General features: G+C 44.2%; 2 protein-coding genes across 8 annotated transcripts; both read right to left on the reverse strand.

The window, feature by feature from the left end:
* Positions 1 to 5,067: 5,067 nt before the first annotated feature.
* Positions 5,068 to 7,338, reverse strand: LOC136500752 (uncharacterized). Of its 7 annotated transcripts, none has more exons than XM_066496182.1 (5): positions 6,949 to 7,338; positions 6,734 to 6,852; positions 5,881 to 5,933; positions 5,704 to 5,743; positions 5,068 to 5,249 (listed from the first exon to the last, which is right to left on the reverse strand). In XM_066496182.1, coding segments are annotated over exons 1-4 (300 nt in total). In that variant the 5' UTR covers positions 7,076 to 7,338; the 3' UTR covers positions 5,068 to 5,249; positions 5,704 to 5,742. The 7 variants fall into 7 exon arrangements, 4 of the variants coding, with proteins under 4 accessions (XP_066352279.1, XP_066352280.1, XP_066352278.1 ...); XM_066496183.1 differs by having other exon boundaries at positions 5,068 to 5,520; XR_010770102.1 differs by having other exon boundaries at positions 5,704 to 5,933.
* Positions 7,339 to 18,124: 10,786 nt separating this feature from the next.
* On the reverse strand, positions 18,125 to 22,654 carry LOC136501282 (uncharacterized). Its single transcript, XM_066496785.1, has 16 exons — positions 22,130 to 22,654; positions 21,864 to 21,972; positions 21,616 to 21,737; positions 21,306 to 21,359; positions 21,069 to 21,188; positions 20,853 to 20,972; positions 20,629 to 20,770; positions 20,357 to 20,527; positions 20,085 to 20,240; positions 19,748 to 19,854; positions 19,539 to 19,629; positions 19,291 to 19,432; positions 19,052 to 19,211; positions 18,837 to 18,953; positions 18,619 to 18,745; positions 18,125 to 18,510 (listed from the first exon to the last, which is right to left on the reverse strand). The coding sequence occupies exons 1-16, from the start codon at positions 22,141 to 22,143 to the stop codon at positions 18,271 to 18,273; spliced, it is 1,992 nt and encodes a 663-aa protein (XP_066352882.1). The 5' UTR covers positions 22,144 to 22,654; the 3' UTR covers positions 18,125 to 18,270.
* Between the last annotated feature and the right edge of the window lie 3,214 nt (positions 22,655 to 25,868).

The following is a 25,868-nucleotide window of genomic DNA, read 5'->3' on the forward strand; positions in this document are numbered from 1 at the left end:
CTTTTGTAATCGCCCTATGCGTAGTATGTTACAATGGTAGAATAGCCAAAGGCGGTAGCAATCCTAATCTTTCATCTCCAAAGGTAGCCCTTATCCCTTATCTCGTCTGGAAATTTTGGCAGAGTCTCCCCTGTATCTTGGCCTTATCTCCCCATCATAGAACAAGCAGACAAGTATGTATTTATGCAAGACTATTGGCCAACATCATAGCCGACATAAGAAGATCCATAGACATGGTTTACCAATATGACATGAAAGTTTCATCAACTTCTCTATTGTTCAACTACAACCATTGTAGCAACTTGGTCACCTCGATGGATAACAACACAACCGATCAAGTATCAAGAGTACCAAAACAAGTATCATGCCTGATGTGGCTGGGTGACAAGCAGACTTCAAATGACCGACATCAAAGTTCTAAACCATCACGAGAGGATGACTAGGACACCATGACGAGCTTCACTGCTATGGCGGCGGTGGCTGCTGCTACTACAAGGAGTGTGGTAGTGGAGGCACCTGTTGATGTGCCTAAGGAAAGGTGGCAGTGGTAAGCATGGTCAGCGACACTCCTACAGTGATAAAGAAGCAAGTGTTAGGACTAGGTAGCTCATAAAATCTAGGAAAGTGAAGAAAAACCAAAGTCAATACCAGTTAGAACTGAGCCTGATGTAGCGTATCCCTAACAGTACGATGCTGGATAGGACGTTGGAGCTACACCTACAAGAAAGGCGAAGTTTGAGTTAGAAAAGCATAATAAGGAAATTTGAGGTGTGAAACACGCAAGGGACGCAACTTGAGCAATAAATAACAAAGGAGTACCTAGAGTCACCAGCTGAAAGATCTAGTAGAGGTGTACGGCAAGGCTGACCTATGACTGCCTGATCTGCTCAATGTTCTGAGCATTAGCCACCATGCCACTATGGACTCCTTGCAATTCTTCCCTGGTGGCAAGCGAGCCCATCCTCTCGGTCACGGTGCTCACTGAATTCTATAGCAGATTGATGGGGCCCTCCTACAAGAATCTCCACTCATGCTCGAATCACTGGTAAAAGTTTCCCACCAGTGATGCTATTGTCTCTTGGGCCTGAGCACGGATGCCTTCGAAGAACGGCTCAAAGTAACCAACTGGAGGCCCCCAACCCTAAACAGCAGCATCTGCACTTCTCCTGCGACCACGAGCACCACCTCGAGCTGAAGACTCACCTCCCTCGGCTACCAGAGCCTAGGGTTGAGGCATGTCCTCAATGGAGAAGTCTGGGTCATTGGAGTGAGGATGAAAGGACTTGTGTTTGACTCCCTCAATACCCTCTAGAGCTGCCGCATGCTTAACCAATGCCATGATGTAGGGCTGGTAACCCAAGGAACCCTTAACCTCATGCTTACACCACATCAGCTCCCCAGCAAGGAAATCAACCTAGTTCACCTTGGTACCGTCTAGAATGCTTTTGATGGCCACGTAGTACTTCTCCCGAATAGCGTCAGTGTTACCCATCTTGGGCAACAAGGTACTACGAAGCAAGCTATTTAGCAACCTTGGTTCCCATGTTAGATACTTGAACTTGCTATAGTCGAAGTTTGGATTTGTATAGAACTAAGCCACCTCACTCTTCTTGTTCACCTTGGGAAGACTTTCCATTAGCTCTCCCTGCTTGCAGGCATGGTAATCAAGCTAGACCACATCTGCAAACTGTGCGAAGGAAGCCCAGAACTTGCCCTTCCTAGTCATCCACTTGATAGTCTCCTTCTCATGGTTCACCTCAAGCGTGGTGTAGAACTATTAGACCATGGCTTCATTCCAGTTGTGGTAGAATCTCATGATGTTATTCAACCCAGCACCTTTAACCTTGGACAGCAACCCTTAAAGAGAAACTTGTTGACTCATGATATCCCACATAATCCACTTCTGGTTGGTACACATTGGAGCTTGCTCGAATCTGCCTCAAAAGAGATCATACTAATCCTGAGTGTGAAAGAATGCATTTGGAGAAGACCATGCGGCTGGCTGAACTGCTTTAGCTCACAAGCTTCATGGAAGGCCTTGAAGCGATCCTCTTTCCACCACTTTTGATTGGTGGGTGTGTTGGTCATGTCGATGGGGTACACAACCATCCTCGGATTGTACTCCAACCCCTCATCTTCGGACTCTACCTCCTCTCCCTTCTCCTCATTGTCCTCCTCTTCCTCATCTTTGTCATCACTTTCATCCCTTTCTTGTTCCTCCTCATTCTCGTCGCTATCATCACCACCACCACCTCTAGAAGAAGATGGAGACTGTGAAGTCGAATTCGAGGATGGCGGCGAAGGTGAAGGCTCACGATGACGTTTCTGCGAGGCTAGCTGATGGCATATTGGAGCATTTGAGGCATTCTTGGACCTCCTCTTGTACATGACTGCTTTCTTGCTCCCCCATCTCCTCCTCAACGTCAAAGTCGTTGTCCAAAGGATCATCACCGTCAGGAATAGGATGGCAGCTGCTGCTGCTAATATCCCTCTTTGGCCTCTTCTTCTCCTGGCCACCACCATGAAGACGAAGAACTGGACGCTTGCAACAGAAGGGGAACAACAAAAAAAATTAGTAAAGACTTGGATAGGAGCAAACAAGCAAGGATTGACAGAGATATTAGATAAAAGAGACTAGACTTAAAGAATTAGAGCAAATACAAACACGGATATAAGAACCAGTGACAATGTCATCTATAGTATGTACATAAGCTCCCTAGTATATATGAAAGGCACCTACAAAGTTGGAGCAACAGGTTGGCTCAAATTAAACTAAGTCAGTACTGCACAGATACTAACGGAGTGTCCGTCGAGCCTATGGACCATTCGTCAGCATGACAGAGAGTAGAAATAGTTGTAACAGAGAGTACGCAGACGCTATCGGAACCTTCCGTTAGGACACCGAAACCTTCCAACGGTGTACAGTTTTGACACAGAGCAACCACAAGCTACAGATAGACCAACGGAGCGACCGTGAAGTTCATGGACCATCCGTCATTCTAGCTAATAGTGCAGAGTAGACAGCAAGGGAAAGTTCTAAGTTCCTCAAGAGTGGCGGAAGTATCCGACAGAGATGCGGACCATCCGATAAGATTTCGATGGCACAATAGCCTACCAATACTCAATCGACAAAATATGAAGATTAAACCAGCGTCATCGCTTACAGACTTGCGTAGAAGTACTCCGAATCGTGCTCTACAAGATCCCCAAGGAGGATTTAAAAGAACCCTAGCCATTGCCTAAATCGGGCAAACCCTAGCTTTTGAATCATGGTAAAAAGGGTAAACACAAAGGGGAAAGAAACGTACTCGGCACCCTGCATCTTGAAAAGGCACTTGGGTGGGCACGTGACCGAAGGAATCGACGAAGAAGCATCCAAGGACTGTCGTCGTGGAGTGGGCGGCGGCGCGGGTGCATGTGTATGGGGGACCGGCGGATGGAGGAAAGAAAAGGACTTGTCCAGGGGCTATTGGCTTATATATAGCCTTATCCTATCGGACCGTCCGCGAAAACGGCGGAGCGTCCACCAAGCCATTAAGCCCGACAGTTGGAGTTAGATTTAATGGTACACCGGAGAGTCCGTAACGGCGATCGGATCATCCACTACTAATTTTTGACCCTGTTGCACTGACACATTTTTTATGTAATTGGACCAAAATTGATGTGATTGCTTGGTATCGCATCAATTCCACGTTTGATGCGAGCTGATGCAATAGCTCTAGATGCAATAGCCTTATCGCATCAGTTTGTTATGACCGATGCGAGAGTTCGCTATTGCATTGGTCATTTGTTGTCTCTTGCATCAAAATAGAGAGATGCAAAAGGGCTATTACATCAAAATCGTTTTGATGCGAGCTCGCTATTGCATCGGGCCATGAATGTCTATTGCATCAAGATAGAGAGATGCAAAAAAGGTTATAACATCAAAATCATATAGATGTAATACATCTAATAAATTTAATACAATAAGAATTTCTATTGCAACAACTAACTTTTGGTGCAATATGCCATATTGCATCGACATTAAGTTCGGTGCAATACAACCTATTGCATCAACATTTAGGTTCGATGCAATTCAATTTATTGCATCGACATTAGGTTCGATGCAATTCAACTTATTGCATCGACATTAGGTTCGATGCAACATAAACTATTGCATCGACATTAAGCTTGATGCAACGAAATCTATTCACTACCATTTTATATTGCATCCATTTTTATTTGCTAAATAATAAAGATTTGCGGCATAGAGATTGACAAAATTACAAAATCGAATGGCATAAAAGGACAATAATATTAATAATAACTTTGATCATCTATATTCAATACTCCCTCTGTCCCAGAATTCTTAGGGCCTGTTTAGTTCCACCAAAATCCTAAATTTTACACTATGCAAAAAGAAGATTCCCCGTCACATCAAACTTGCGGTACATGCATGGAGTACTAAATGTTGACGAAATCAAAAACTAATTGTACAGTTTGGTTGTACTTTGCGAGACGAACGTTTTAAGCCTAATTAGTCAACGTTTTGGACAATTATTATCAAATAAAAACAAAACGACACTGTAGCTACAGTGTCGCTACAGTGTTCCTGCCGGCGCCAATTCGGCGGAACTAAACGAGCGCTTAGATGGTCTGGGATTGGAACCGGTAACCAAGGTAGAAGGTAAAAGACGCTTATATCCCTACAAAGTAATCATGACAGCTGATGGAAATTTTAAATTACGTCTGCATTAATAGCTCTCCTTGCTCTACTTCCGTGCCTGGCCACCCCTCCAGCGCTTCTGCAGAGCTCCACCATCCAATGCTGGATTTTTTTATCAATTTTCTATTAGCATCTAGGCTACCAATGGACGGAAAGTGATAGGACGACCGATGATTGATGTCTGATTGGCCTAGAATAGGAGCTACAATGTCAAGCATTTAAGGACAAGTTTTGAGTCCTAGAACGTCAGTCGGAAGTTTCAGCCAGAACAGTATTTTTTCCTGCACACAAACCAACAACAATACGAACCAGCCAACCGAACAGGCTGTTCTGGGACTGTGGGAGTAGTTTGTACAATATAATGAAGTCAAAGGGCTTCCTATTTCAAAAAAGTAATTACAAAGTTGGAACTGCAAAATAGACCACTAACTTATAGAATTAAACAAATATAGATGACACTTAGCACAAATCAGCATATGATCTTTGTCATTGCAGAATCTTTGATTCAGTTCATCTTGCCAAGAGTCCCTCAAGGTTCATCTTCCTGCTCAATGGAAAAAGTCCAAATGACATGCATCAGTAATATATAATGGATCACAGACTAGGCATCACATAATCTTCCAGATGACTGCATGAGCAGAATCATTTGCAAAGTAGGCATCATAGAATCAGGTATGGCTGAATCAGGAAAATGGAAGTCCTGAACTGAACCAATGTCACAGTAAAAACAGTCTACAATTAGCCTGAGAATGTCTTCTCTTCTTCATGCAAGCGTTGCTTGCTAGTTTCTATCAAGTATGTAGTACAGGTATTTGCTGAAATTAGAAAAACATTCAGTCAATACTGTAATCTCCAGTAAACATACATACAGGATGTATACAAACTTCTAGTTAGAAGATATACTCTGATTCAATCTCCATTGCTGCAGATCAGATATGAATTAACTGAAGCTACATCAACAATTACTGAAGATTTGTATGCTTGTTTAAATAGCTCACCATTTATGGCATCCATCTCTCATACTTGAGCTTGTCCAGTCTGCACAATATATCTATGATCACTAGTTATCAATCATTGTTATACTATGCTACTAGGAATTGCACTATTACAGTTGAATTGCTAAACAATAGACAGTAATCAAGAGGCAAAGAAAGATGAATTTCGCAACTCTTTACCATCCAGTCATGAAATTCTTTGAAGCCCAGCAGCAGACAACCTTATGGAAAGCCTGCATTTTGAGAAAAAAAAAAGGGATGAAAAAATCAACATGAGCTGTTCTAGCTTGAACTTAGAACATGCTATATCATTTTGTTCAACTGGTAATATAAAGGTGTGTCATGGCAGAAGAACAAGTGGGTCACGGTCTTCTCAGCTTTCTATTTTTAAGCGGATCACATAAGCAAAACCGACACTACGCACCATCCAATACTAATATTGAAGCATTTATTAATACATAAACTGCTCTCGGTTCATACTGTTAACATCACATTAATTTAGTTCTCGCTAAAACGAATAGTCACCCATCTAGCATTATTAGTTATGTCAACAGACAACAATTAGATTCAGACTGAACAAGCTGTAAACAGGTGTTGTGTATGCATGGTCTGGGACCAGCAGTGCCTGAAACAAAGTAGAGAGAAGATTTGACAAGTGCTTCTTACATATAATGCCATTTGCTAGCTAAAGAATTAATATTTTGTGACATGTACGCAATTTCTTGTATCTTTTTTTAAATCTAAATCTAAATGCTAATAATAGTTGTCATGATCTGCAATTCAACAAACGTTCATGATAAAATGTGTGAGGTTATTTTTCTACTCTTTCTAGAACTCTTGCAGCTTCCTTAGTCAAATCACAGTCAGCAACAATTAGCTTTGTCAATGGACCGTGTAGGAGGCAAAGTCATACAATCCAGCACTAATCCCATCCCACAACAGGCCACAGATGGGTGTTCGAGTTAACTGCTAGGAAACATATCGATACACACAGGAAGAAAACAAAGTGCCAAGAAAGGGGAGAGGCGCTCACCTGCCACTGGAGCTGCAGGTATGGCACGAACAGCCAAAAGCCCAAAACACGGCGGCGGCGCCACTGATTCCATTGGTCCCGCCACAGGACACGATGGCGCCCCCTTCTAGCCCGCAGACCTGCAACCAGAGGCCACAAGTCAAGCACAACCACTCACCTGTGCGCCGTGGCACGGGGCGGCAGCGACGACGGGGTGAGCTGCCAGCCGGCCACACCTTGGCCTCGCCGTCGAGGATGCCAAAGTTGTGCTACGAGCTCCTCCACGCCGGCAGCGGCCTCGTGCGGAGGCTCGGTGATGACTGCCGCCTCAGAGTGGATGTCCTCCAGCTCCAGTACTCGCATAGGTCCTCCACCACCCGCTTCCCCTTTCTAGATCTAGATCCGAGAGCCAAAGGAGAGGAGGGGATCTCCACGCTGCCACTTGAATCACCGTGGTCTCAACTGGATCTGCCCCTTGTCGATGGGAAGGTGGAGGGGGAAACGGTGGGGAGGTGAGGTCAGAGGTGGAGGGCCGACGGTGGTGGGGAGGAGGTTGCGGTAGGGGTGGTGGGAAGGAGGCTGCGGGAGGGGTCATGGATAAAGATGGCAACGGACCCTGTATCTGATACCCGGGTATTTGATCGAACTGGGATGGAATCGTATCTTTGCTTACCGGTATCTTAAGTAGACAGGAATCCATCCCGACGGATATAGCGGGTACGGGAATGTTTTATATTTACCTGTTCCTGTTACCCGTTGAAAAACCCAACTATTTAAGCTGTTATACGAGTATTAAGCCCAAAAAAGCTTAATATAGGTATTTTGGCCCAAATCTAAACAATCATATATATAGTTTATGTGTTTTAGGAATCCTAATTCAATTTTTTCTCACAATCTTCGCCAGCAGCATAAGCACGCCTGCCTCCTTGGCATCTCGAGACTCTGACACTTATACTCGGGTGAAGAAGAAACGTCTCCGATTGCAAAGCTACGACCACAAGTGTCATTGTTTATCGGGTATCTGTTACCCGACCGATGCCCGACGGGTACGGGGATGGGCAAGAATCTATACCCGAGAGAGTTAATGGGGATAGAGACGGGATGAATTCTCCATAGCGGGGAAGAGAACGTTCCGGCGATACCGATAGGTACATCCGTTGCCATCCTTAGTCGTGGAGACGTGAGGGACCAGAGGGCTCTGTTTGCTAGGATCATTCGACGACTTGGCTGGCGGGAGTGTATATACGCGGATTAAAATTTGAAGTTTAATAGGCTGGCGGGAGATCGACGCGGATTAAAATTTCATTCACAAAAAACGGTGTGAGATATCCGAATCGATTTTGATTTATTTTGGTGACTTCGATAGAAAAAAATAATAGTATCGTAAAGTGGTCAGAAATTTCTAAAAAATAGCATGAAGACATAAGATTGATGTATAAGGTTCTCATAAATATTTCAAATGATTTAACAATGTAAAACTATCCATACATTATTTGTAAATAGATAGTACATCTCTCAATAGTTTCGTATAACTCTACGAGGGACCTATCTCTTTGTGAAGAATGTATAGTAGCGGTTTCTTAAAATCATTTGCAATTTTGGTGGAAAGATTATACGCCAAAAATATGTTGTCACGCAAGTTCGTAGAATTTTCTTACCAAATTTAGATATTATTACAATTATTCTATGTTAATTCTAAAAATAATTGTAATACTATATAAATTTAGTCAGGAAATTCTACAAACTAACATGAAAGCATATTTTGGACCCATAAGGTTTCCATAAAAAATAATTCTTTTAAATAAGGTGAGACTATACATTGTTCACAAAATAGATGTATCTCTCAAATAGTTTCATATAACTACGTGAGAGATGTATCTATTTGTAAACAACGTGCGGTACCGCTTGTTAAAACCATTTAAATTTTTTATGTAATGATTATACACCTAAAATATACTATCATGCAAGTTTTTAGAAATTTCAAACCAAATTTGCATATTATTATAATTATTCTATAAGGTGTCCCTCAGATAATGCAAAATTAAAGTTATTTGATATTTAGCTCGGGTAGTAATAGGACTCAATAGAGGTGTGCTATTGTAACTTCAGTGTAGTATACTACTAGGGGTAGGACTCCAACTTGCATGTATCCACCATATAAACAACTAAAGAGAAACAAAAGGTAGAGACCAATGCATTCACCAAGCCAACTAAAGGGCATCATTCATGCCTTGTAAGGAGTAATTACGAGTGCTCAAGAGGATTATGCTAGATAGCTCCACTTCATTAGATTCTTGTATAGGCAAGAACTAGTGGGTCGTAGACAGTCAAGTAGGATTGTGAGAGCGATAATTACTTGTACTCTTTTGGAGTTGTGTTTTATTGAATTTGAGGTCGGATACGCCAAAATCCTAATATTTTGTCGTGGTTGCTTTAACACCGTCATCTAGAGTTTTCTACATGACTCGACAACATCCTTCTTAATACGGTGCAAGCTTGGTTCATACTCACAATATACTTTAAAACATTTGAGAGCTACTGCATATAACTGCTTTGTTGGTCATAAAAACATGTATAGAATGTATTAAGATATACTACCTCGTTTTTTATTTACATAGGGTACTAGGTTTTTCGTAAATGAAATATTTATCTCCGACGATTGATTTTCAAAAGAAATATATAGCTTCATAATATCAGATTTAGGCTTTTTATATTTGTTATATGAAAAACACTATCATAATATATAATTCATATGTTGTAAAACTATAAAGATTTTTTTTTGGAAATAGCTGGTTATAGATACTCCCTCCGTTTTTTACAAAGTTAATACGACATCTAATAAAGAGGGAGCAGTAATGTTTGACTTAGAAAAAAATTGATATGATACGTAAAAAAGAATTAGGGAGTATAAGATAATATTGTTTAAGATCCTTCACAAAGTTGCCTTAGTTTTTTGAAAATTAGGAGGGCACTCTGGAATGTAGAAAAAGACAGGAAGAAAGAATCGCTTCGCTCTTCAATATTAGATATATTTTAATGCTCAAATATCCTAAAAAGATTTAAAATTTTGTCACGAGTCCAAAAGAGTTTCTTATAACATCATTAAAAGTGACCATTAGTTTACTTGTACCTTTTTTAATGAAAACTTAATAAAATTTTGATTCCATATGTTTGTCTATGAACGATTTAATTATATTTTTTCATTTTTGGTATTAAAAATATTTCATAATAACGACATGTGGTATTTGAATATCAAAAAATATTATGTATTGAAAATTTGGCTAGGGACTAAAATAAAATTTTACAACCTTCTCTAAAAAATTCCATAAAGAAAATCAAAGTTAAGTACAAGTTTGTTCCATTTTGTGTTAAGTCCAAGTTGTTGTTTCTAGTCAACTCTCTCATCTTTAGTGAGATTCAAGGTGATTAATAATTAACACATTTTTTAATAAAAAATAATATAATCTTGATTTTAGATGCTTGTCTGCATAAATGTTTTTTTTGGAATACTATGCATTTTAGAATATAAATGTGTCTGTATCAATTTATTGGAATTTTACTTCAAATTTAAAACTACATGTGTTCTACATAAATTTATAGATGCCGATCACTGGAAAATCTTCTTAGAAAAAAATTAAAATTTGGCTAGGCACCAAAAGTTATAACTTCTGCAGAAGTTTTGGCGGCCTAACTCTCACGTTCTGGGTTCTGTTCGCTTGAACTTATCAGCCAATTTATCAACTATAATCTATAGTATTTTTCTCTTACAACAGTCGGTTTATCAGCTGACTTATGTATCAGCCGAACAGAGCCATGATCTGTGAAATTGAAACAAATCTTATCTACTCATCTCCGCACCCTCTCATCTACAGTACAACCAGCGCATCTTCTTTGGCTTGACCGCTCAATCTTTCTCAACTCCCCAATCCTTCAGCGCCGCCACCGCTCCCTCACAGTATGTGATGCTGATCAACGATCCCTGCCCCTCCGTTCCCCCAAGCGAATGCATCGAGGTGCTGGAGCAGCCCGTGGGGAGATGAACCCTCTCCCACAAGATTCGCGGTGGCGTGGACCCTCCCTTTTGTGGATCCGCTCGTGGCCATCAAAGACGGCAAAGTTCACCCTGGCTCGCACCCCGACCGATCAGCATCTGTGTTGAATGCACTTTAATGATACCCCACCCCCCCCCCCCCCCCCCCCCCCCCCCCCGCCTCCAATTATTGTTTTATTTGTTCGTCATGCAAATCTTAGAACATTGGGGATACTATAATTTTGCAATTTTTTTGTGTCTTATGATCTCAAATTATTAGCATAATCAGCATGTTTGTTGTGTGAACTGAACTAAAACGATCTAGCTTGTATCGTTTTTATAGAACCAATTTATACTTTATCAATTACTTGCGAATTTACTATTTCTGTAGGAACTAAGTCAAATGGCTCAGGAGGCTCAATTTTTATACTTCAGCCTTGAGCATTGCTCTGCTTAGCTATTGTGAGAATAAATGAACTAGGGCACTTTGCTTAGTTGGACAAGGTTACTATGACTAATTTTTCACGTAAAAAATTCTCTCTATACATGGTTCAGTAGATTGAAAACATTGCATATTATCTTTGTATCAGATAACTATGTATACTATGACCAATCTTTGCTAATATGTCTTATCATCTTGCAACATAAAACTTTCGATGCAACAGTGACCATGTATTGCATTGAAACATGCCTAAATCGTTGCAATAGCACTATCAATCCGATGCAATAGTACTTTCTAATTGCACCGATATTTGAAACCAATGCAATACCACCTACATATTGCATCAAAAATCAATGCTAACGCAACAAAAATTGTTCGATGCAATAATTTCTACCTATTGCATCTTGGCACGAAATCGGTGCGATATGCCATACCTATTGCATCGACATGAATTACTATCGCATCAAATTCATTCTCGATGCAACAATGCCCACCTATTGCATTAGATTTTCAAAATTGATGCAATAACAGCGACCTATTGCATCAGATTTGTGTTTGATGCAAGGTGAAGCGATGCAATAGGGTAAAAAATTAGTAGTGATCCATCAGACTAAGCAAAACAGAGAAAACCCCCAAAGGTTGAGGACTACTAGAAGAAAAGGAAAGAATTTTTGGAGAAAGGATTTCAAGGAAAATTTCGCGCAACCCCTTGACAAGCTCGGGGACGAGCTTGAATTCAAACGGGGGAGAGTTGTAACGACCCGAGTTACGATACACCATAGACTCTCATTTTGGTCACCTGAGTTCCTGTCGGATGGAATTCCCTAACCAATCTCAAGCAACCTGAATCGAAGGAAAGCATCGACATCACCACAAACTAATCGACAACATCTCAAGTCAACTACTGGTCAACTAGAGTCAATTGATCGGTCACCGTAGAAGGATATCACTTCAAGGAATCAGCTCGCGATGTTTTATCTATTAAGAAAGACAAGTAGGTCACTGTAAGATCTAAGGTGGATCCAAGAGTCACGAGATCAGGTTTTAAAGCTTGGTTAAGCAAATTCAGAAACTACTAGACGATCCATTACGTATATTGGACCCTCCGATAAACATGCAGAGACAACAAATGGAATGGGAAGTGAGTTGTCATCCACTATGGAACATGGCCCACATGTCAGCACGAATGGGAGATATTTCCCAACACTAGACGATGGTGAACGTGAGGCTGTTCGGCGTAGCCATGGAACCGGGGATGATGACCATCTTGTTCGTCTGAAGAGCAGTACGCACACCCCCTACCTGGCACGCCACTGTCGATGAAATATGATCGGTAGTCTACCTAGGGGTATGCCCAAGGTAGTAGATTATCGGTAGACAGATGCGCAAGCTACAAACAAGATGGTGACGCAAGATAGACATGAGGTTTTATCTAAGTTCGGCCGCCGTAAAGGCGTAATACCTATGTCCTACGTCTGATTGTATTGTTGTATGTCAATGAAAGATGTTTTTTTAGAGGGGTCCCCTGCCCACCTTATATAGTCTGGGGAGCAGGGTTACAGATCTGGAAATTAATCCTAACCAGTTACAATTGCCATAGGTGGCCGGATAAGGATTCCTATTCTAACTGACTAGGATCTTACTTGATCTCCAAGTCTACCTTAATTCCTTGCGTGGGACTCTGAGCAGATTGGTCGGGCCACGCGTCGTCTTCTAGTGGGCCAGACCCCCTAGTCTGGGCCGGCCCAAGCCTAGCCGTAAGGATATAGGGGTTAATACCCCCACAATCCTCTCCTCATTTCCCTCCCCCCCCCCACACTCTCTCTAGAAGGAAGAACAAGGGAAGGAAAGGATGAACTAGAGTGAGAAAGAGAAGAAGAAGATGGAGAAGAGAATCAAGGTGCTAGAAGGCAACAAGATCAGCCCTTGGTCAAGCACTTGAGCTTCAACAACCTCTCATCCCATGGTTAGCTCAAGAGCCCTCTCTTCTCATTATCTTGAGATCAATCCTTCAACTCTAATCTAAGCATTCTCTTTTGCATAGATGGATCATGAAAGGGGCATGTATCGGATCCTCAATCCTGGTGACAAGGAACTCATCATGAACCCAACCTAAGTTGCCATGCCCAATCTCTCTTTATATCTAGGATTTCTCTTAATTAAGGAACCACTAGTTACACTAGTTAACCCAAGCCTAGCTATCCTAAGCCTAGCAAATTACCTAAGTCACCATAAAATACCTTGCACATGCATGAAGGCTGTTACCCAAGATATAGACATGAATCCCTAAGTCTTCACCCAAGAACCCAAGAGCATAGATTCTGTCGCCCGATTGACGTAGTGTCCGTCAATAGGATGGAGTGTCCACCAAACCTGAAGCCTAATCACCAATAGCCTAAGTCCCTTGCTGAGTGAGAATATCGGAGCATCCATCGTCATGCTGGAGCATTCGATGAATTATACCGAACCATAACCTAAGAACCTGAGAGCACCCAGTTCCTATTGGAGTCTCCGTGATTCCCACGGAGCATCCGCCAGAGCCAACTCACCTCGGCACCCGGCACAGCAGAGTATCCATTAGCAGGACGGAGTGTTCGATAGTCATAGTGAATGCGAGGTTGGTCAGCAAGTGCACTCAATGGGTCACCAATACTAGATCCTATCCCATAGCAATGTTCAACAGTAGATGTCTCTTCCTAAGTCCCAAGTAGAGATCCTAGTTTCCTTATCTATCGTGTGATTGTCTCCGATCCTTGGATCCTCTCCTTTTAGGTTTGGATATTTCATTTCATGAGGATCATGTGCGAGTCGTCACCGCTAGCTTGGAATCATCAGGATCGGCAGCACTAACAGGTAGGCACCCCACTATTATGAACCCTACTTTGGGTACTTATCAAGTCACATTATGAGTTATGCATTGCATGTAGAGTTGGATAATGAACTCTTTCACATAACACTTAGAGTTGCTCTTTAATCTGTTAGAAGCCTCTCATCTTAACAATGGAAATGGGAATGCTTAATGCTTATTGCTTAGTTGCTTGAGCAACGGTAGAAGTCAAGCATGAGAAGGGAACTCATACTCACGCGTGTAGGATGCTACAACTAGATAATTAACTATCAAAACCAATGAGGGTACAACTTGACTCGTCTTACTAATCTAGATAAGGAATGATATTCCTAATATAATAATCTTGACGACAACTTGGATATCTTGCTCATGCGAGGGGTAGGTCATCGTGAGTGTGGGATCTCATATGACATAGCTCGTGGAGCAGTAAGGACCGTGTATTGGGATACGTAAGTTTGAGTAACCACTCATACAGACCACATGTCGTGGATGGGGTCAATAAGCCAAGTAACTAGCTATGACCTTTTTATTTGTGAAATTGGCAAGGGCGGTGGCGTCGGTTGGGAATGTCTGGGACATTGACTAGGAACCCAGTCGAACCTTTTATGTGACACTCGGGCCGGATTAGAGAAAGGTTGGAAAACATGAGGCAACCCTTACCCGGGCACGGGTATGGTGGTTAGTCCCAATTTCTGTGTGGGTACAGTTGTACACATCTGCAGAGTCTTGAAAACCTGAAGTCCTTCAAGACAGAACTATTCGGTTGTTCTTTCTTTCTATACCCATGGTAGCATGAATGATGGACTTGAGCACCTTTGTTATAATAATAAATGCCTTAATTCTAACGTTGAGCATATAATGTCATACTCTTAGTGAACATCATTGCTTTTCGCACTTATACAAATACCTGATAATTACCCTATGCATCCACCAAATACTATATGTTGGAATTAAGTCCTGCGAGTATGCAATGTACTCAAGGTGTAGTCGTTAAGTTGTTTTGCATGTACGTAGTAGACCATGTCGAGCAATCGCTTGACCACCGCTGCATAGTAGCACTTGGAATGGGTGTGACTCCAAGCGTGTTACAAGTTAACTCATGTTTCCTTGGAGGACCAACTATGAGTATGAACATTAGTTGGGTGAAGTGACTGTGTCCACTAGGTGGACCGAGATGTAAAACTTGTGTAAAGCAGTCTGATTTATTTGAATATAATTGTATTAGCTGCGTTCCATCTACTGGTCTGGTGATGGGTTAATAACTGGAATACCATGTGCCACTCAACCTGATCCTGAAGAGGAGTTGCTAGTGCACTCCTAGGGGCCTCAAAGTTGTTAATTCGACATCCCCCGTCGGAAGCCGCTTTCCATGGTGGCGACGCCCCCTGATGTGGCTGGGTATTTGCTACCACATGGGCCTAGCAAGCTGCCGCCCATGGTGGCAATGCCACCTGAAATGGTTAGGGATTTGCTACCATGGGGTAGAGTACCACCTTCTGCGCCTAGCCGCACTGGAAATCATCAGCCTCCACGGAAGAGAATACTGCCCTCTGGAGCTAGCAAGCAGCCATCCATGGAGGAAATGGTCGACCAGGGTAACCGTGCACTCAGGTGTGAACGAAACACTTGTCGACAATGTAGGGATGAATACACAAGGATAACGAGATTTAACTTGTAGGAAATAATACAAATAATGAGAACATTCTGGATTGCTTAATAATTTCGCTTGAGTTCATGCTTATGATCTAGGAAAGATCCTGTTCTGAACTCGAATGTCACCTTTGCTTTAAAGATGAAGTGGCCTACAATGCCCTCCAAACAACCTCTGCTTTGACCTTGTGTTGGAATTGTTCGTAATTAGTTGGGTGACTAAAAAACATCGTTGGTACCCACTTGCATCCTTATAGTTAACAAAGATCAGGACAACTGCACAGCTAAATGCAAAAAATTTTGAAACATTGGCAGGAGCTCTGCCTCTCAATTTAAGATGAAAGAATTTTTGTACAAGAAGGGTAATCAAATGAGATGTCTACCACAGGACACCTAAAAGACTAACCTACCCACGCTACGCGAGTACAAACACTACCATGAGTCATCATTGCCGAGCATGGTTGCATAGCAGCCAGCAGCTCTGACTTCCCATGGTAGACCACACACAACCCACCCTCCAACAGGCCCAAAGCAAGAGGCCGCTACAGGTCATCGTTGCCAACCTCAAGCACATCACATAGAGCAGCTCCAACTTCCTATCATGATCCCACACCTTGCCCCTAGTGGTTGCAGACCTCCCAAGCAGAACCCTAATCTTCGAAGAAGGGGGGATCGCCTCATGTCATCGTTGCCGAGCCACGTCCCCGATGCAGCAGCTCTAACATCACACTACAAGCCCCGCCTCCACACGTCAGCCAGATGCTGAGAAACGGAGAGCAACCACCGAGGGTGACATGAAATCCACGATGAATTTCCGACCGCGACGCCAATGGCTCCACTGTCGCTTATCCAAGAAATAGACCAGCTTTTCACCCTTGGAAGACTATGCTAGAGAGGGACACAATGCCCCCAATAGGGAAAGCGGCACCCACAGGCGTCACCGTCACCAAGGCTTTCGTCCAAGTAGCCCCCTAGCACAAACACCGGACCAAGATTCCCCAAGGCTTTCCTTGCCTGCCACTACCATTGTTGTCGCTGTCCTGTCGCTCCACGGAAGCCCCTTCAGAGGGGCATCGATCAGGCTAGGCACTTTTCCATGGGAAACTGCAGACCAAACCGAATTGTCAGTCTATTCCATTTTTGGTTGCAGGTTTGGTTCCTGTGTTTGGAAAAAAACGGTGTTCGGCTTCGGTTGTGGTTTTCTACGCAAACCAAATTGAGCAACCGAAGTCATCACGAGGCCAACATGATCCTGTGATCCACACTGAAGTCCATAGAGGGAAGAAGCCCACCAGACCACCATGGCCCAAGACCCCAGCCTCAGCCCTGAGCCCTCAAGTCCCTGACCCCAAGACCCTGACTCCTCACTCGCTTGGTCGCTCCTCACCCCCGTGTGACCACACCCCCATGGAAACCTAACCCTAGCTGTGTGAGCGCAGCGGCGACACAAGCGCGAGTAGGCGTGGCCATGTGGCCGGCGGGCGTGACCCGCGAGAGGCTATGGGCGTGGCGAGGCGGCACTGCGATGACATGGATGTATCACAGGGACGCGGCGGCGACCAACGAGCGACGTTAGGAGCCGTCGCGCGAGGCATAAGCAGTGCGACGCAAGGAGCCGGCATTGCGACTCATGAGCAGGGAGGATGGATGGTGTTTTTTTCTTGCTGTACTACACTTCGGTCGGTTCGGTTTTAACCGAAAAAAACAAAGTAAGAAACTAAAACCGAAGTTGTCAGTTTTTAGTTTAGAAATAAACTGACGGCCTCTTGCTTCTTCAAAACCGATTTTTAAAAACCAAAAAAACCAAACCGATGTTGCAGTTTGAACCAAATGCCCAGCTCGAGACATCGATGTGCACAGCTGCGTCGCCCGCCACCCCCTCCCACCGAGCAACGCACAGAGTTGGACCTGACTCTCCCGCACACGTAACACCACCGCACGCCCAAAGCCCTTGCCATCTACCGTCGCCAACTCTGGCACCCGTTGTTGTTGGGCGCTTGCCCCACCACCACGGGTGCCGCCCCTTGCCCTAGGGGCGTCGGATCCGGGCTCCAGAGCACTGGTCCTGGCACCCCTGACCAGCGTCGCCGCCTCCGCCATGGCCGTAGAGGAAGGGACAAGCGGAGGAGGAGCCCCACCGCCACCCCCTTGCGCCTGCACAGGCCCGCTCGGCGCCACTGCAGCAGCGGCAGTCGCCCCCGCTGAGCTCCACGCAACTCGCACGGGAGGATCCGCTGGCCCGCTACCGCCAACGCCGCCAAACATGAGGCAAAGCCCCACCGGCAAACATTTCGGCATTCCATATGACCATGCCGACAAACCTACTCCGGCGGCGGCGCAACGGGAGAGGGGGAGAGAAGGGGGCAGCGGCTGGGGTTTGGGGTGCCGCCCATGTCGCCGACGTGGGAGTGACGCAGGGGCTGGGCTCTCCGGAAGGTAGTGACTGACAAGGCCACTAAATGCGAAAATTAAACTAACATTACCTACATACTATTGCAACATTTTTTCCCATAATATTGCAACATTTTTTCCCCAATCGTATGCAGTTCTAATTTCACATCTAGCAACGCAATTCCACACACAAAAGATTAGCAGCCACACGGCCCCTCCAAACGCAAGTAGTCGTACATCAATCCTTGAAATGGGCTCAGGCTCCTGGGCTGCTTCAGGTAGATGGTGTTCACCCCTTGCAGAAGCCAAGCACTAGCCACATCGATGTTGAACAGCCAGTAGAGCCCATGGATCCCGTGCCTTGCTATCGCGTTGTCCCTGCCGATCAGCCCGGTGGCGAAGTGAGGAAGAGCCTTGTCCTGATCGTTGAAGAAAATCTGAGCAAGAAGATTCATCATGCAGGAGTGTTTCAGTGATGACATCTGACGAAAGAAGACAGGAATGCAGATAGGAAATAAAGAGCAAAGTCTTCTTTCTGAAATAACCTGCAGCTCAGCGAGTGCAGAAGACGCGAGAGCGACTCTGAACTTGTAGGTGCTGCTTGGACTGACACTGTCAAGGTTGAACTTTATTTGCCATGTTGTTGGCTGGTAAGTGTTGTCATCAACTTTTCTGATGTGGAGACAGCCACAGATGTTAGTTCTAGGCAGAAGCAATAATTCATATCTATGTTTGTTTTCACAAAAGAAACAGGAAACATCACCTGTTAACTTGAGCATAGAACCAATTGGTGCTATAGTCACTTTGGCCAACTGTGTATACCAGGTCACTGTTAGGGTATAGTTCCGCATATCGTTCCCAAAGTCCATATTGTCTAAATCTGCAATGGCCAACCAAGAACACAATATGATAGGAACTAATGATGACTTGATGCTTAACAAACATAAGTCAGCATGTAGCTTTACAGTTTCAGTTTACCTATCTGCAGGATGGTTGATGTACAATCTATTGACATAGTTGGGGTTAGGATCAGGAACATAAAACTCAGCGGCAGATCGATCAGGTACTCCAATCTCCCACATCGTCGGCCCGTCTCTTGGCGGTTCATACACAAGGTCACCCAAATAAATATCATTCCCTGCATATCCATATCGAATATCTCAGGAAAAAACTAAAAGCTGCAAGAGGAGTGCATAGAGCTAACTGAAGATGCTTACCTGAAGCAATGGTCAGTGTAGCATCTAATCTGTAGTCCCCTATAAAACCCGGAACCCACGCATACAGGTTGTAGTTCCCAGTTACAATGTTCCTTATGTAGAAGCTCCCATCTACATCTGCTCTACACCAGAATTGGTATCCCTGAGGCAATGCAGTATGTGAGAATAAAGTTTTTTATTCTAATAGTACAATGCAACTCATTCTGTGAACATAAACTGGGAATGATGTACATGGCATGCTGATCTACCTTGCACTCTCTTTGCCAGGATCCAGCTTCTCCTGGTAGCGCCAAGCCTACATAGGCTCCTGAGGCATAAAGGTCTTGATCATCTATATACCTAAATGACATCGTGGTTAAGTCAGAAAAGTCTATGGTTTTATCTATATACCAGGGTAATGTAAAAATTCCTAAACTTGTTGCTGTGAAGACTGGAAAGTGGTAGTCCTTGAATATACCTGTCTCGGACTAGTAATCTACCAGAGACGCAACCCCTTTGCTCTGTCTTCTGAAAGTCCTCTGAAAGTGCAAAACAGTATGGCCAGTTTTCTTTCTCAATCACCATCTGATTACACAAGGCAAAACATAAAGAAAACAAAAGTGACTTCCACAGTTTGGTAATACTCATAACATGCAGAATAGATAATTAGGCAGCCACTGCAGTAGTTACTCCTTTGTAATTGAGAATCTTAGAGTTTTCCCACCCAGTACATTATGAGTGTCCCTATTCTGAATTTCTGAGTGAAAATAAACCTGTACTATCCTCAAGCCCTTATATGTCTGACATATTATCACCTGAACTTTTGCATCTTCCCATAGCATAGTTGGGTCACTTCCATCCCAACTGGAATTAAGATACATGAATACCGGTCCATGGACCTTTTTCCAGTATTCTCCATTCGTAAACTTTGGTGAGAGGTCATCCCCCGCATAATGTGCACTAAGAAACATCTGCAATCATATGAAGGAAAACATTCAGAAGAATAAATGTCATATCATCGAATGATCTGAACGCTAGTTCAGATTCCAGACTCTGGATTCCAGATCATGATGATGATTGAACTTACAGCCAGCATTGTGGGGCCAACATGAGAAGTCAAATTTTTCTTCAGGGGTCCTCCTGTCCTGAACTCATCACTTGGAGTGATCTGCCAGAAGCCAATTGGAGGATCAAATGACATCCACCCATGGACATTGTTGTACTGGTCTTCCAAAGAGTACTGGTACTTGTCGTCAACCTTGACAAACATTATCAGCGACGTTCAGATCCAGAATGCAGTCAGATACTTACCATGGATAACCAGCATGTATCATCTTTATCTCTGTCAGGTCATCTTACCTCCCCTCTGAGATCAGGATTTATAGGGTCCACAAGGAGCACAGCCTCAGGGTATGCTAATGGCTGGCCTCGGGGAGGCAATCTGTCGTCGGGCATTGGCATAATTCTCTGCCTGTCGTCAGCCAATGCCATGTAATGAAACCTGCAATGCATAGATGGCTTCAATGGATAGCAACATTCAAACATTCAGTGAACAAGGAAAAAAAATCAGTAACTAGGCTTACTTGTCTTTCCGCAGTTTGAAAGCCACCCTCGTCTCTCCCAAGCCGAAATCAGGCCATCCTTCCTTATGCTCATAGATTCCATAGGTGTAGAATCCGGATGAACCACGGAGGACGATGAACCTGCACAGAAACACTTGATCTGTTGAACATGCTTTCCTTGGCCTCTTGAAATGAACTGGTGAGATAGCTAAATCGCTATATTTGTGCATCAGTCACCTCTTATCGATGTTCAAGGGGACGGCTTTTCCTTCAAGGGAAGGATCCCAATTTCTGGTGAAGGATACCTCAGCCTGGTTTTCATCTTGGTATATGATGCGGAATTCGGTGCCTTTGATCCTGCATGAGAGTGCTCCATTTGAGATTCATGTCTTTTTTTTTGTCTGAATCAGAAGCAAAATGCATTCATAGGGAGGAAGTAGACAAGTCTGAACTTTGAATCCAGAGAGCTCTTACACATCAAAGATGCCAGTTTTCTGTCCTGGTGGGTTCCAAACAAGGTCCCAGTACCTGACACAACATGCAGCAACGATACACTTTGTGAGCTCTGTAACAACATCAATTTTGCATTTTTAGTTTATAAATAACAGAAATGTTAATAAAGTGAAGAAGAATATTTTTAACTGTGCCAAGATCCAATTATCAGCAGTCTCTTGAACTAACCAAAACTAGAGACCGAAAAAAAAGTCATAGTAATGAAAAGATACTAATAAAGTAATCAAAGGACAGGGCAGAGGAAGCAAATTAAAATATTCAGAAACGGTACCCTCTGTTGTCCTCCTTGTTAAGAATCTCCATGAGATTGTCCACACCATTGTAGCGCACGCCGGTGATGATCCCGTCCGGGTTGGACAGCGTCAGCTCAAAGATGCCATTTTTTATCTCAACCTGTGCGTGCAATTTGCACCCGGCTCAGAATATCCCCATCCACGTGGCAGAACGGCGCGGGTGAGACGTCAACCCCACAACAAGAAAAATGCGGGCAGAGTCGCAAAGATGGGGATGGATACTCACATATCTGTCGCTGACCTTGACCGTGACGCCGGCGGTGGCGTCGACGGCGCCGGCCGCCGGCGAGGCCGCCCGCGGAGGGCCCATGCAACAGGCACAGAGGCTCCTGCAGCTTGAGACCAGACAGACAGATGCGTATGGCACCACGAGAGATGAGGCATGTGAGCGTGTGTATATATAGAGAGAAACTGGCTGATAAATCTAGGAGAAGTAATGGCGGCATTGCCCAAGCACATGGATGCGATTAGCAGCAGGAGCAGGAGTAGTACCTAAGCTTCCCCATGGATGATGGACGGAGCAAGTCCTTTCGTCTTCCACTACCTGTTGCCGGGTGCAGTTGGGATGGGCGTACGTGGAGGCGCTTAGATGGGCGGCGGTTATGTTATCTGTTATCCCTTGGTTTGGAAAGCAAGCATGCGAGGAGGAGTGGAGTTGAAGCCAAGGAGGAGGAGGCGGAGGAGATGGAGCGAGTAGGAGGCGGGGCGGCAATGGTGTCCGAGCTCCGGCCCTCGTCCGCGTCTTCAATTCTTGGTGGTTGGTCGGCAGTGCACTGCACACCTGTGGGTGTTTGCTGTCAGCTGCAGGAATAGCGAAGATGGAAGTGGCTCACTGGCTTGTGGCTGCACCGAAAGCGGTTTGACGCTAGCTCCGATCCTGCCTTCAAGGAGCCTTGTTCATCTGTGAGTATACGACTATATACGTACCTAAAGTTCGGCTGATCAAAGTGTTAGCAATGACTCATAGCCCAGATTTACATCACGACTTTGATTTTAGCACCGACATACGGTGTTAGGCTCTCTTTGACAAGGATTGGACTTCTCCAGAAAGGTAAAGCCAAGCCAGAGAAAAAACATGTTTTGGCGATTCAGGCTTGTAGTAAAAAATGATTTTAGCTTTAGAAACCGTTCTCATACGTACATGTACATATTTACAGAGCTTTTAATTAACTTTTTAATTAAATTAGTGAACAACTTCCAACAAAATTCTTGCCAAAGACAACCTCAAAAGATCTGGTAACCATTTCAATGAGTGCGTGTCAAAGACTGAAAGAAAAGGAACATCTGAATGAGTCGGCCATCCGATCCTTTCGGAAGTTTGGTTTAAGCAGGGAACGACGAATCTTTTTCCTTTCTTTTCTTTTTTGGCAGTTGGATAGATTTGATTTGACAATGATTGTTAAGCCCACTGCGAGGTGTTGTTGGAATTCTTGATTAAAGTAGTACTGGTAGACTAGTAGGTGCCCTTGCAAACATCATGATTCAGCAATGACTGGCAATCGATGTTGCCACTGTTAAGCCGTGCCTAATCAGAATATCAGATACTAATCCGAGCTCAGCTCTACATTAAGTATGGCAAGGCAAATTTCGGTGGTGCGCGGCCGTCCATAACCAGGGGCATGGACACGTGGAAGCCGGTAGCTGCCGCGCCTAGAGCGTGTCGCCATCGTCTCGTCTTGAGGCCCGATGACAATTGGCAATTGGGGAAAGTGTTTTGGCCTCGTCTTCCTGGGTCACCTCTTCTCCGCCGAGATCTCTCTCTCATCCGCCTTGGCCGATCATGCAGACATCGAGGACTGCAAAGAACAGTCGTCACGCATGTGATCCATGGAATTTTCTACCTTCTCATGTCGTCCGCTGCTGCTCCGGTAGGCAGAGCATGACAGCTGCCATGCTCACGGGCTGCTACTGCCTGGGCGCCTGGCTAGAGAACGGTCGATCACTCTGAGTATTGAAGTACGATCGAGCTCATGGATGTATTAGGGTGGAAGCTTCACAGGTCCAGGACAAGAGGTCGAGCTAGGCAAGTGAAATGAGCAAGGATCGCCTAGGAATTTATACTCACAATAATAAGCAGACAAGCAGTGGAGGGGGATCACAAGAGCATAGTAGCGGTATGGTACCTTAGAGCTTGCAGTTGCAGAGAGGCTGACCAGCACGCAAACAGAGTAGCAGACACGGGGAAAAAGAGGAACCCAACAAGGATTTACAACTGTGACAAGCTTCGGGCCCCTTTGATTTGACTTACTTGCCCTTGCCAAGCAATGAAGAAAATATATACAGTACGTATAGTAGTATTTTGCAACTACTTGGCTGGGTTATGGAGGTAAAAGAAAACGGTTTGCTACTTGTTTATTGGATTGAAGTATTCAACTGAAGTCAAATTTGAGAGGATGAACAGAACAGGGAGTGAGGCCCATTGTTAGGAGCAGCAGCCCCAATGTTTTGAAACTCACTGACCGAATCTACCGAGGACCGTTAAGAGTCTCGATTCAGCATTTCAGTGCTACGACCACCCATGTCCCAACCAAAAAGCCTGCGTTGGCCCTCCACGCTGTCACAGTTCCCGGCAGTGTTATCCTAGACACTAATCGCTAATTAAACGGCATTTTTTAGGATGTCAAGGACAAGGGAGGCGGGAGAGGGAGGTCATTGTTTTGTAAAACCACCGCCTCATCATAAGCTAAAGATTAGTACTTAAGAAAACTAATGCACTATTGTTCGAGTTGTTGCCATACAACTCACAACATTTATTTTAGTCTATGCACAAATTAAGAAATGGTTAGTTACTACTCCCTTCATTCCAAATTATAAGACGTTTTGGCTTTTCTAGATATGTTACTTTATTATATATCTAGACATGGTGTATATCTAAGTATATAGCAAAAATATCTAGAAAACGCAAAACATCTTATAATTTGGAATAGGAGTACAAACAACTCAAAAGATAATAGGTGGACTTAAGATTATATGGCTCTACCGTCTATGAGACAACACCGATGTATCTTAATCAATTTTAAAAAACTTGAACCATGAACAACTTTTTGGGCATATTTGGTTGGAAACCTTGAAGTTGAAGGTCCACTAAATCAGAGTTATCATGGAGGGTTGAAGGGTCGAGATGGCGACTAGAGGGGGGGGTGAATAGTCTTTTCTAAAACTTAATCGCATCGGCTAACCGATATAAATGCGGAATTAAAACAATCGGTCTAGCCAAGACTATACCCCACTATATGTGTTCACTAGCACCTTGCAAAGATAACAAATATGCAACAAAGGTGCCGGGCTAGCTAGAGCTCTCCTAAACAATTCTAGGAGCAAGGTTACACAAACCTATGCCACTAGTACTTTAAGCGACAAGGGAGCTCCTACACATGCTAGTAAGCAAAAGCACAAAGCTAACGATGCTCACTAGCAATGCTCAATAACAAGGCAACCAATGCCTAATTAGAGAGCGCAAAAACTTAGCTACACAAACTAAGCAATGTGACTAACAAGGTTACTAAAACCAAATTAGCCACGCAAGGGAGCTACTTCTATGCTACACAAGCAAGAAGGTAATTAGCAAGCTACACAAGCTATCTAATTACAAGAGCAACTACACAAGCTTAATATGTATAAAAGTAATTGCAAGCTTGTGTAATGGGAATGCAAACCAACAGGAAGAACAAGGTTGACACGATGATTTTTCTCCCGAGGTTCACGTGTTTGCCAACACGCTAGTCCCCGTTGTGTCGACCGCTCACTTGGTGGTTCGGCGGCTAATTAGCATCACCCGCTAAGCCCGCACGTCGGGCGCCGCAAGAACCTACCCCTTGAGTGAGGGTAGCTCAACGACACGCTTTACTAGAGTTGCTCTTCGCGGCTCCCGCGGGGCGAGCACAATGCCCCTCACAAGCACTTCTCCGGAGCGCCGCACAAGCTTCTTGCGCGCTTCGACGGAGAACACCACCAAGCCATCTAGGAGGTGGCAACCTCCAAGAGTAACAAGCACCACTGGCTTGCAACTCGATCACCTAGTGCCACTCGATGCAACCTCACGATGCAATCGCACTAGAATCGCTCACTCACACAATCGAATGATCACTATCAAGTATATGTGTGATGGAGGGCTCCCAAGCACTCACAAGCATGGACACTAAGTCCCTTGAGGCACTCTGCTCCAGCCATGGCCGAGGGCCACTTCTATTTATAGCCCCAAGGGCTAAACTAGCCGTTACCCCTTCACTGG

The sequence above is a fragment of the Miscanthus floridulus genome, chromosome 13, assembly GCF_019320115.1.
Source record: "Miscanthus floridulus cultivar M001 chromosome 13, ASM1932011v1, whole genome shotgun sequence".
NCBI classification, from domain to species: Eukaryota; Viridiplantae; Streptophyta; class Magnoliopsida; order Poales; family Poaceae; genus Miscanthus; species Miscanthus floridulus.

Excerpts from the sequence above, each read along its gene's own strand:
- LOC136500752 (XM_066496180.1), bottom strand. The coding sequence starts at position 7,075 with ATGCGAGTACTGGAGCTGGAGGACATCCACTCTGAGGCGGCAGTCATC. Across the intron at positions 6,853-6,948 it reads TCCTCGACGGCGAGGCCAAG|GTCTGCGGGCTAGAAGGGGG; the intron begins GTGTGGCCGGCT and ends CTCTGGTTGCAG. Across the intron at positions 5,934-6,733 it reads ACCTGCAGCTCCAGTGGCAG|GCTTTCCATAAGGTTGTCTG; the intron begins GTGAGCGCCTCT and ends CTCAAAATGCAG.
- LOC136501282 (XM_066496785.1), bottom strand. Across the intron at positions 21,189-21,305 it reads AAAACTGGCATCTTTGATGT|GATCAAAGGCACCGAATTCC; the intron begins GTAAGAGCTCTC and ends ACTCTCATGCAG. Across the intron at positions 19,855-20,084 it reads GGGAAGATGCAAAAGTTCAG|ATGGTGATTGAGAAAGAAAA; the intron begins GTGATAATATGT and ends TTGTGTAATCAG.